General features: G+C 37.7%; 1 protein-coding gene across 1 annotated transcript; it reads left to right on the plus strand.

Moving 5' to 3' along the window:
• Nucleotides 1-2,236, plus strand: LOC137748547 (uncharacterized). The gene is made up of 3 exons (XM_068488715.2): nucleotides 1-480; nucleotides 829-1,170; nucleotides 1,579-2,236. Exons 1-3 carry the CDS (start codon nucleotides 193-195, stop codon nucleotides 2,065-2,067), a joined length of 1,119 nt encoding a protein of 372 aa, XP_068344816.2. The 5' UTR covers nucleotides 1-192; the 3' UTR covers nucleotides 2,068-2,236.
• The last annotated feature ends 10,214 nt before the right edge of the window (nucleotides 2,237-12,450 follow it).

A 12,450-nucleotide genomic window follows, 5' to 3' on the forward strand; every position in this document is an offset into this window, starting at 1 on the left:
AAGGAGAACCTTTGGCAAATTCACAGCCACCCCCATCCTCTCATCATCCCCACTTTCTCCACATAGCTCCCTCTTTTCCCTCATCAGGTTTGAGGAAGGAGAGAAAGGCGTTTTAATTAAGCCCTTGACTCTAAGTATCTCTCTTTTTTACTTTCCTTTTCACCTTCTCTCTTTTATGAGATCATAATACACATGAGGAAGCTTTGTCCAAATATTGATAAAGAAGATGGCCTCGAGACCGTTCTTGAGGTCCCCATACCAGAAGAGATGTTCACGAGTATGGGAAGCAATGTGCAATTGCGATGGCAAAACACGTTAACGTGGATGAAGGCTCAAACTTCTGACAAATGGTCTGCGCCGGTCATCGCCGGACGCTTAAACGAGCTGCGCTTTTTGCTTTACCTTGTTGGTTCTCCTCTCATCCCTCTTCAAGTTCAATTGGGACATTCTGTACATCGTCCAGTTAGAGATTCTTCCATTGTAAGAATCATCAATCCATCTGATAGTTATTATTTACTTATATTTTGTTACGGATTTCTATTGTTGTTACGTGAAAATGAATGGTTATATGGCATCTAACATCTTTACTTGTTATGTTAATGTTATTGATAAAATCTCAAACTAATGAAGAGTTGAGACAATTCATTCGAATGAGTACATAAAGAACTTGCGTATTGTCCATAAATGAGAGAAGAATTAACAACCAAATACATCAAGCAATAATTCCACTCAATAATGAGAATCTGAGTGCAGATGAAAAAAAATGAGAATCTGAAGATCACTTCCTATGCTTGAAATAATCACATAATTCCACTCAATATGTGACAGCAAGCTTCAACAGCCAAATACATCGTGCAACAGTACACAGCCGCAACGGGAGGGCAACCAGCACTGAACTCGGTGAAGAGCATGTGTGTGACCGGCGAGGTTAAGATCAGTGCATCGGATTTTCACCAAGGGGACGTGAGCGTTGAGGTGAAAAGGAGATCAGACGAGAGGGGTGGTTTCGTGCTGTGGCAAAAGAACCCGGACTTGTGGTGCTTAGAGCTTGTTGTGTCTGGCTGCAAGGTCATCTGTGGAAGCAATGGCAAGCTTTCATGGAGGCATTCCTCTAACCAACAAGCACCCGTCTCCCAAGGCCCTCCTAGACCCTTGCGTCGCTTTCTGCAGGTATATATATATATACACATATTTTTCAACATTTTCTTATTTACTTTGGACATAATTATGAAAATAAATATATTTTTCCAAATGATTTGTGCACGCCCTTTTTCACTTTATGTACACTTCTCTTGTTATCGGATACAAATAAATCAAAGAAAAATCAAATGTCAGAATGAAGAGAGCGTAGAAGGTGAAAATGGTGTGCACAAAGTCTACTCCCAGCCAGCTCGACCATCAAAAACCTAGTCTCATCTACTTGAATCCGTTCAAGTTCTCAATCTATTCAAAACCCATTAGTACGTTCACACAGAGAATTTGTTCATACAAGTAGGATTTTTACATTTCTTGACAATTCTTGAGTGATTAACTTACTTCGTGGCACTGACAATGTGATATGAACATGAACACATGCAGGGTTTGGATCCAAGGGCCACGGCCAATCTATTCGCAGATGCAATGTGCATTGGTGAGAAGATCATCCACGACGATGATTGCTTCATTCTAAAGCTTGAAACAAGTCCAGCAATTCGTGAGGCACAGAGTGGTCCAAATTATGAGATAATTCACCACACAATATGGGGATATTTTAGCCAGCGATCGGGTCTACTGGTGAAATTTGAGGACTCGAGGCTGCTTAGCATGAAGAACAAAGGGGACGACACGGATGTGTTTTGGGAGACAAGCACCGAGTCGGTGATGCAAGATTACAAGTACGTGGACGGCGTCAACATTGCTCACAGTGGGAGGACTAGGGTTAAGGTGTTCAGATATGGTGAGCAGTCTGCAAACCACAAGAGGGAGATGGAGGAAACGTGGAAGATTGATGAGGTGGATTTTAATATATGGGGTTTGACAATGGAGAGCTTTCTGCCCCCTGCTGAAATGAAACAAGGATATAGTTGATTTGATTGAGAATTTTTTTTTTTGAAATTTATAAGGAGATAGCTGAAAGAAAGAAAATTATGTAAATACTAGTGAGTGTGGAAGTGATACACATGTATGGCAAGTGATGAAAAGATTTCGTAACAGCAATTTTGTTAAGCTGCATAATTGAATTGAAATTTTGTATGTACGTAATTTTTTTAAGGGGCGTTTTGATATAAGCGCCTTGTTTTTTAATTTTTTAGACTAAATATACACTCTTTTTGAAAATTTGATCAAACATTTTTCTAATATTTTGGTTATTAATTTCAGTTTTTCACATAAGTTCAATTTTGTTTAGAATTTTAGTTTTTCACGACTTCTCCTGGGCATTTCGTTTTCTTTTTTTCTTTCTTTTCCTATTAACCCTATATTTATGCATTTATTATCCATCTCTATGCATTTTTTTATTGTTTGTTATAATTTTTACTTTTTTTTTTTTTTTTTTTTGTGAATATGGTAGAATATTTATAAAAAAAATTGTCAAAATTTATTATTTAGAAGACCCAACACATAATAAAGATTTGTTTAATTATATAGCTACGTCTAGGTACCTATAATACGGACACTTTTAGTTTTACAGTGGATTTGATTTTTTGTATTTCTCAGTAAATTTGGAATGTAAATATACCAAAATTGTTATCTGATAGAGACATTTGGTTTTGTGGTACATTTGAGATTTTTTGTTCATTTGGTCTTTTGGTACAATAGGAATCTAAACGTACCAAAAGGATTACCTGACAATGGGCACATTTGGTTTTATGATACATTTGAAATTTTGGTACATTTGGTTTCTCTGTATATTTGAAATCTAAACATACGAAAAGGGTTACTTAACAATGGGTACATTTGGTTTTATAGTACATTTGAATTTTTGGTGCATTTGGTTTCTTGGTACATTTGAAATCTAAACGTACCAAAAGTCGATACTTTTGTTCTCAAATGTACCATAAGTTTTAAGTATATTTTTTATACATCTATACAGGCAAAAAATATGTATTGAAGACTTTTTATTGAGACAATTTTAATAGAAAGTGTGACAGCTCGTCCCGAGAAATTTAAAAACGTACGCGTGAAAAGACGAAATTGCCCCTAGTTCGATTTCTTTACGTTTATTGGTTGTTTTTGAGTTTGGTTGGCATGTTGTAGGCCACACACATCTTCCCACACACCCCCCCAACCTTTCCTGCTGTTTCCCTGCATATGTCCCGAGCCCCATTTCCCTTCCCATTTTCTATCCTTCGTACGGACACACACCCAAATCCCATTAAACATTCACAGATCGAGGAAACCAAGACCACATTCGAGCTCGTGAGGCTTGTAGGAGTCCAACCATACCATTTTCAGGTAAGAACACCTTCGTTTTCACGTCGAATCCACGATGTCCGATTTCGAGTACTGTTCATGCACACGTGATTTCTCACGTTTTAGGGAATTTCAAGCTTGTAAGAGGCTTGGTGAGTCCCTAAGAGGCTCGGGGTGGTTCGTTTGAAGGTTTTGGACGTCGGGATCACGAGTTTTGAGGTTGGCCGGAATCGGGGTGTTTTTGCAGGTGAGATTTCGTGGTTTTTCCTTGAAAGTAGTATGATTGTGTTCCTCTAGTTCTAAGCTTCATTTTGGTACCAATTTTGTGAAATTTGGATGAAAAATGAAGAAGATATCGAAGTTTGAAAATTTCCTGATTTTCTGGCGCCGGCGACGACGCCGGAGAAGATGACGGAATATTCCGTCAAGTCTGAAAGAATATTCCTGCCGCCGTTAACGGAATCTGTTAAAACTGACGAAATATTCCCTATGGCGTCAGTTGACGCCGTCAGCGTGCCAGGCACATGCCTGCGCGTGGCCGGCGCGTGGGGGCGCGTGCGACGGTGAAAAATTATTTTAAAAATATGGGGATGTTCCTGAGGTTGAGTAGATCACGTTGGTGTATTCATACACCCCATTTGAGCATTGTATGAGAAGTTATTTCTAAAGGTTGGTTATGTGCTTTAAAATTGACGTTTTTGTAGTTGTTTCGCATATAGGTGATACCTATCCCGAGGACGAGCGTGGTCACTCGAGGCAGGGGGGCTACGACCCTTCCACATACCAGTGAGTGGGCTTTTGGTTTTCCGTATATACCTATATACATATATTTTCCCATAAATTGATTTGAATTGTTAATTGCCATATGCCATGCATTATTTTATTGTTGGTTATGCATTGTTAGTTGCATTATTAATCGTATACATATTTATATGCATATTTGGTGTTGTGGATGCACAGGTAAGTGCCAGGTAGGTGTTATTTATGTTTACATTCAGTAATGTTTCGAGATGCTTAGAGAGCTCATAACCTGCACCCCCGGTGTTAGTGCTCCCGCCCAGAGTAGGGCACAGTCCTTCACGTGATGTTCACCTCCCGCACCACACCTCAGCTTGGATCCAAGTTAGGTGCACAGTCCTGTCGTACATACCACTTTAGGTGGTTCCGACTCGTAGGTGACCCGCGATTATTCGCCCAGCCTTCACGTGATCGTAGCACTAGAGCGTATATATGTATTACACCCAGGCCTATCGTACAGACCACTTTAGGTGGTTCCGACTCGTGTGCAGGTCCAGATAGTGAGATTGAGACTTGAGCTATAGATGCAGCCGTACATGTCACGTTAGGTGACTCCGGCTGCCAGATTATATGTTATCAATATGATTTACACCTGAGCACTTGCATTTTCATTTTGAGGTTTTGGCATGGCATATTCTTGAGCATGATTGGTGTATATATATATATATATATATATATATATATATATATATATACGTATATCTATTTTCTGGGAAGTATACAGGTTTTACGGCGAAGGGTTATAACGTATTTGTTAAAAGCTTTGTTTTTGCCCACTCACGCTTTTGTTTTGCGCCCCTCCAGGTTCTAGTTGTTTAGCAGGTTCGTTGGTTTCCCAGAGGGCTTCCCGGCATTTCTGACAGACGATCACCAGCGTAGGGCCACCTTCGGGTGCACTGTTGTCGCATCATTTTCATTTGGACTGTTTTAGGCTTATGCTCTGAACTTGTGTCTCACTTACGCTAGCACTTGTTTCTATTACTGGTTGTATGCTAGTTTTTATTTATTCGTATTACTATTTTCATTATTATTTTATTAGCTTCTGCACTGTGCACATGGCTACGTCACTTCCACGTGACGGCTAGCATGCCCTGATCTCGATTGGGGTGTGTCAGAAAGAGTTTTTTTAGATGAGGAATTCGTTAATTAATTTTTTATTTTATTTTATTAAAAAATGTCATTGAATGCATAGAAGGGGATTGATGAAATTAAATTTCTATATTATAGGCAAGTAGTTGCTAAGCTACCTTATGCCTCTATATAAATGCATTTAAATGAAGAACATAGAAATTAAATAAATAGAAAATGATTGAGGTAGTAATTGATCGAAGCACCTTAATTAAATCTTTAAAAGGGATGAATGTTTAATCTAACAACTATAGAAAAAATATAAAGCATTCTAATTTTCCCATTTTTTTAATGACAGTAGATAATAATTTTGATCAAGGGTTTGGCTTTGCATGTATAAAAGGTTTGATGATGGAGTTGTATGATTTTTTTTTTTTTTTCTTAATTTTTATAGCAGTTGGTTCTCAATGCTCAAATCTGACTGTTCATTTTTTGAGTATCTAATTCTTTGTTGCGGTGTAGGTCAAAAACTGATATATGAGCTTTTAATATCTGATTATTGGGAGAAAATTAGTTTATGACCAAAAGGCATGATCAAAGTTTAGTGAAGTGAAGTGAAGTGGAGTTTTTGGCTCCTGTAGTTTGTTTTTGCATATTCAGATACATGCAAGTACGTAAACGTGTTCACTAAATTCTGCTTGCCAAATGAACCAACAAATTTCACTTTTTCAAACACGATAAATCACATTTGTGTTAAACATGCAATGCTAGAAAGGCTAACCATTTATACTAAATTTTACAAATTATATGAGATTATTGATGATTGAATTATTAGTTAAGTATTGATTAACGTGTTTATTTTATATGGGTGACACATTACAGGGTTTGCAGATTTGATAAAAATAAAATAAAATAAAATAAAGTTTACTTATGAATATTATACTATACCATCCACTGGAATTGGATCCTCTCCTGAGCCCAAGCTCAGAAGCCTCCTGACTAACACACAAGGGTCGTTAGATTTTGATCCAAATGCTACAATTATTATAACTTTTAGGAAGCCCCCTAATTATAGTCGTTTGATCAAAATCTAACGGCCCTTGTGTGTTGGTCAGGAGATGATACAATTCCCCATCCACTAGCTTAAAGTCTATAAAACGACGAATGTTTTAGTATGTTAGAAATACAGTTCGGTACAGCAAATGTAATAATGCAATTGATTAAAAATTTAAAAAAAACTAAAGATATTATTACACTTAATATATCAAATCATGTTCCCAATAGATTAAAAAAAAGGTAAAGTACAAAAAACTACCTCAACTATTGGGGTCACGACAGTTTCATACCTCATCTTTTAAAATTAACAATGTCATACCGCATCTTACGAATTTGTGACAATGTCATACCTCCGTCAATTTTTCTGTTAGTTTTTTCTGTTAAATGCTGACGTGGCAAGAGACGGGAACCACTTTCTATTAAAAAATTAATAAAATATTATTAAAAACTAAAAAAAAATATTTAATATTTTTTAAATATTAAAATAATAAATAAAAGTAAAATTAAAAAAAAGGGGTAAAGTACAAAAAATTATGTCAATTATTGGGGTCACGACAGTTTCATACCTCATCTTTTAAAATTGACAACGTCATACTGCATCTTACAAATTTGTGACAATGTCATACCTCTATCAATTTTTCTGTTAGTTTTTCTGTTAAGCGCTGACGTGGCTTGATTCGGGACATACTTTCTATTAAAAAATTATTAAAAACTAAAAAACAATTATTTAATATTTTTTAATTATTAAAATAATAATAAAAAGCAGAGGAAAAAAAAACCATCAGTTTGTCCCTCCCCTCCCCCTCCCCCCTCCTCTCTCTTCTCCCCATCTTCATTTTCTTCCCCCCACCTGCAAACCCAAAAAAAAAAAAAAAAAAATTGAAAACCCAACAACCCCTGCAGAAGAACAAGAAGAAGAAGAAGAGGAAAAAAAGGAGGAAGGAAAAAAAAAATAAAAAATTCCCCCTGTCGGCGTGGAAGAAGAAGAAGGGAGAAGGAGAAGGAGGAAAAAGAAGAAGAGAAAGAAAAGGAGGAGGAGGAAAAAGAAGAGGAAGAAAAAATAAAAAAAATTTGAAAACCCATCAACACCCCCCTGCGGAAGAAGAAGAAGGAGAAGGAGAAGGAGAAGGAGGAAGAAGAAGAAGAAGAGGAAAAAAAGGAGGAGGGAAATTTTTTTTTTTTAAACCATCAACTCCCCCTGCGAAAGAAGGAGGAAGAAGAAGAAGAGGAAAAAAAAGAAGGAAAATTTTTTTTTTTTGAAAACTCATCAAACCCCAAATCCACCACTTTCATCCATTCTCCACATCCTCTTCCGCACCCATCCTCCACCTTCTCTGCGCACTCATCTTCCCGCCGACGGGATCTAGGTTTTTTTTTTCTGGGTTGCAGGAAGGAGAATAGTGTGGGTGTGGGGGGAAGACAAATTGGATTTTTTTTTTTTTTTTTTTTTTTGTTGGGATTTGCAGGTGGGGGAAGAAGATGAAGATGGGGAGAGGAGAGAGGAGGGAGGAGGGGGGAGGGGAGGGACGAAATGAGGGTTTTTTTTTTCCTGCTTTTTATTATTATTATTTTAATATTTAAAAAATATTAAATAATTGTTTTTTAGTTTTTAATAAATTTTTAATAGAAAGTAGGTCACGAATCAAGCCACGTCAGCACTTAACAGAAAAATTGACGGAGGTATGACATTGTCATAAATTCGTAAGATACGGTATGACATTGTCAATTTTAAAAGATGAGGTATGAAACTGTCGTGATCCCAATAATTGAGGTAGTTTTTTGTACTTTACCCTTTTTTTTTCAAATTTTACTTTTATTTATTATTTTAATATTTAAAAAATATTAATTTTTTTTTTTAGTTTTTAATAATTTTTTATTATTTTTTTAATAGAAAGTGGTCCCCGTCTTTTGCCACGTCAGCATTTAACAGAAAAAACTAACAGAAAAATTGACGGAGGTATGACATTGTCACAAATTCGTAAGATGCGGTATGACATTGTCAATTTTAAAAGATGAGGTATGAAAATGTCGTGACCCCAATAGTTGAGGTAGTTTTTTGTACTTTACCCTTAAAAAAAATCATATAAAACTTCCAAAGCTAGCTACGTGTTATTATCTAGCCAAGCAAATGCACGAGAGGAAGATAAATCTTTGTAGGGACCATGATACAGATAGGGGCTTTCTTCATAGTTTGACACATTTTCCAATTGAATCCGGGACACCATTTCGTACGGGCAACCTCCGAACTTGATTGGTGACTTGTTATTAGAGGATTGAAATTCATTTGTAATTATAGTGTAGGATGCCTTTTTTTTATTTAATCGAATTGAAATCCTCCATAAAATTTTATGGAGACCCGAATAAACAAACCCAATCATTCATTGTACTCATTCATTTTTGCACTATTATTGTAAATAGGTTTTCTTTTTCCAAAATAATAATAATAATAATAAATCCTATTCAACTATTAACACCTATTTGTTGTACGCCTATTTGATTGAACGGTCTAGGGTTTAGAGAGAGAAAGGGGGGCGACCACAATTAGAGAGAAAAGATAGTGATTTAATTGTGATGTGTGTTTGATTCACCCCATTGTGCCTTTATTTATAGTAGTATGATAGGTAAAAACATTTCCTTTTAGGATTACAACATTTAATAGGTAATCTACTCCTAATATGAACATAAGATACATTCCCAGATTCCCTAGGATTTACATAATCACATTCCTATTCTAAATATGACTACAACATTTCCCTTTGAGTTTGTAAATACTCAACAAACCATCGCATCAGATCTTCAGTAGATAAGGTAGAATAGTTGATGAAGTCATCGACACAATGGGTGATCGCGAGTCTCAAATTTAAGGAAGTATGCATTTGTAGTAAAACTCACAAAACATCGCTATGGTAAAACCCAAGGTATGAGGCAAACCCATAGACTAAGGAGAACAGTGAGACGTATGCATAATGTCTAAAACAAATGTCAAACAGGACGGAAGTAGTGAACTCAACGGAGTATGATCATCCCAGGATGGGTGCCTCGTTAAAACCTTGTTAGGCAGCAAAAACCGAGTAGGAAAAATGCTCCTAATCGTAGAAAAAAGAGTACATTAAGATCAAGTGAGTATTCTTCTAGATACTCCCCCTGAGTTAGACATAACTTCTAAATAAGAGAACTACAAGCGACTCAACTCAAATAATTTATGCATACCGATTCCTTGGACGAGCTTCTGAAATGTAAACTGACTTGGTGAAGAGATCGACCAGGTTGTCCTGGGAATAGATTTGCTTAACTTCAGTGTTCTGATCTTGCTGTTGCTGGTGTGAGTAAAAGAACTTCGGTGTTATGTGCTTGGTGTTGTCTCCCTTGATGTATCCCTTCTTTAACTGCTCAATACATGATGCATTGTCTTCAAAGATCGTCGTAGGAAGATCAACGACTAATGTAAGACCACTAATGCTTCGAATATGCTTCATAACTTCGCTTAGCCAAAGGCACTCACACGATGCTTCATACAGGGCGAGAATCTCAACATGGTTCGACGAAGTCGCAACTAGCATTTGCTTGGTAGACCTCTAAGATATAGCGGTATCTCCAATGGTAAAGATATAACCCGTTTGAGAACGTGCTCTATGTAGGTCAAACATATATCCAGCATCTGCATAACCAACAAGGCGATAATCAATCCGAGAACCATAGGAGGCGGTAACACTCGAAGATTCATGGGTATAGAACAAGCCCAAATCCCTAGTACCCTTGAGGTAATGGAAAATGTCTTTAACACCATTCCAGTGCCTGCGTGTGGGCGCATTGATGTATCTTGCCAAAAGATTAATAACGAATAAGATGTCAGGTCTAGTGCATTGATCTAAGTACAATAAAGCCTTAATTGCACTTAGGGAAGGAACTTCGGGTTTCAAAATCTCTTCCTTATCCTCATTTGGACGGAAGGGATTTCGTTTAGCATCTAAAGTCCGAACAACTATGGGTGGACTTGAAGGCTTCGCTTTATCCTTATTAAAACGACGCAACACATTTTGGGTTTAGTTCGATCGATGTACTAGGATTCCATCCGAATAGTGCTCAGGCTTCGCTTTATCCTTATTAAAACGACGCAACACATTTTGGGTGTAGTTCGATTGATGTACTAGGATTCCATCCGAATAGTGCTCAATCTCCAGGTTAAGATAGTATTGAGTTTTCCCAGGATCCTTTATCTCAAATTCCGAATTCAAGTGTGCAACAATTTCCTCAAGCACTACGGGAGTCCTGATGGGGTTCATGTCATCGACATAAACTGCAACAATTGCAAATCCGGAATGTGACTACTTTATGAACACGTATAGGCATAATTCGTTGTTCACATAACCCTTACTTGTCAAATATCCACTTAGACGGTTATACCACATCCGCCCGAATTGTTTTAATTCGTAGAGTGACCTCCTCAACCTAATTGATAGAGTGTTCCGTGGTCTAGAACTATTTGAACTAATCAATGGAAGTCCTTCTGAAACCTCCATGTAAATTTTCGTATCTAAATCCCCATAGAGATATGTGGTTATCACGTCCATAAGCTGCATATTCAGTTTTTTGAAATCTACTAAATTGATTAGGTAACGGAACGTTATAACATCCATTATGGGAGAATATGTCTCCTAGTAATCAATCTCATGGCACTAAGAGAAGCCTTGCGGTACGAGGCGTGCTTTGTATCGCACTATTTCATTCTTCTTATTACGTTTCCTCACAAAAACCCTTTTGTAGCCAACGGGTTTCACGTGTGGTGGTGGAGGAATGATAGGTCCAAACACTTTACGTTTCACGAGCGAATCGAGTTCGACCTGGATTTCTTGTTTCCAGTTTAACCAATCAATTCTACGTCGGTATTCATCGACGAAACATGGTTCAATGTCATCGCTAAGCATGATGCTAGCACCTACTGAGTACGTGAATGCATCGTCAACGATCATCTTATTCATATTCCAAACCTTATCCAATATTGCATAATGAACCAAAATCTTGCGATTCTCGAAAAGCTGGTATGTTTCGTCTAAAGCATCATAATAATCCAGAATAACCTCATGCGCTAGATCGGATGAGTGAGTGATGGTCAAACTCAAACTAGGGTTACTAGTTGGTGCCAATTTCCTCTTTCGGGGTTATGACTCCTTTGAACCAAGGGGTCTACCACGCTTCAGGATCATAGTAGATAATTGGCTAGCCACCAATGTACCTTGCCATATGGAGGGTGCGGCCTCCCCACCTTCGGGGATGGTCTGACCTTCCCAGGCGGATTGTTAACGTACACGGGGTACATATATCTTTGCACGTGCATTTACAATTGGTATATGTGATATTGTCACATTCGCTAGATCATTAAAAAATTGGTATATGTGATATTGTCACATTTACAATTGATTTACAATTGCAATGCTCTAAAGATCTATGATTCAACGTACCTCAGTTTTAGACTAGGCAGTGCGGGGATCTAAATGAGACATAGTGAGAGAATACCACGACAATTCGCGGCATTCTATGGGAACGTTAGCATGCTTATCTCCCCCTAACGACAGGAAGACTGTCTCATCAAAATGACAATCCGGGAAACGTGCAGTAAAGAGATCTTCTGTCAAGGGTTCTAAGTAATGAACAATTGATGGTGAATCATAACAGACATAGATTCCCATGTTTCTCTGAGGACCTATTTTGGTACATAGTGGCGACACTATTGGCACATAAATGGCACACCTAAACACCCATAAATGCGAGACGTTAGGCTCGTATCTAGTGACCAACTGCAACAGTGAATGTGGTTGGGTAGTGGTGGGCCTCAGGCGGACCAACATAGCTGCGTGAAATATTACATAGCCCCAGGCAGATATCGGCAGTTTGGTTCTCATAACCAAAGTCCGAGCTATCAATTGAATGTGCGTTATGAAAGCTTCTTCCAGGCCATTTTGGGTGTAAATATGGGGTACAGGATGCTCCACATCAATCCTTACTGACAATAATCGTCAAAAGTCTGTGACGTAAACTCTCTAGCGTTATTTAGTTGAATCAACTTAATCGGATAATCAGGGTGGTGAGCCCTTAGCTTAATGACTTGAGCTAGGAGTTTAGCAAACGCGACGTTGCGTG

The sequence above is a fragment of the Pyrus communis genome, chromosome 2 (genome assembly GCF_041283825.1).
Source record: "Pyrus communis isolate YQ-2024b chromosome 2, ASM4128382v1, whole genome shotgun sequence".
NCBI lineage: Eukaryota > Viridiplantae > Streptophyta > Magnoliopsida > Rosales > Rosaceae > Pyrus > Pyrus communis.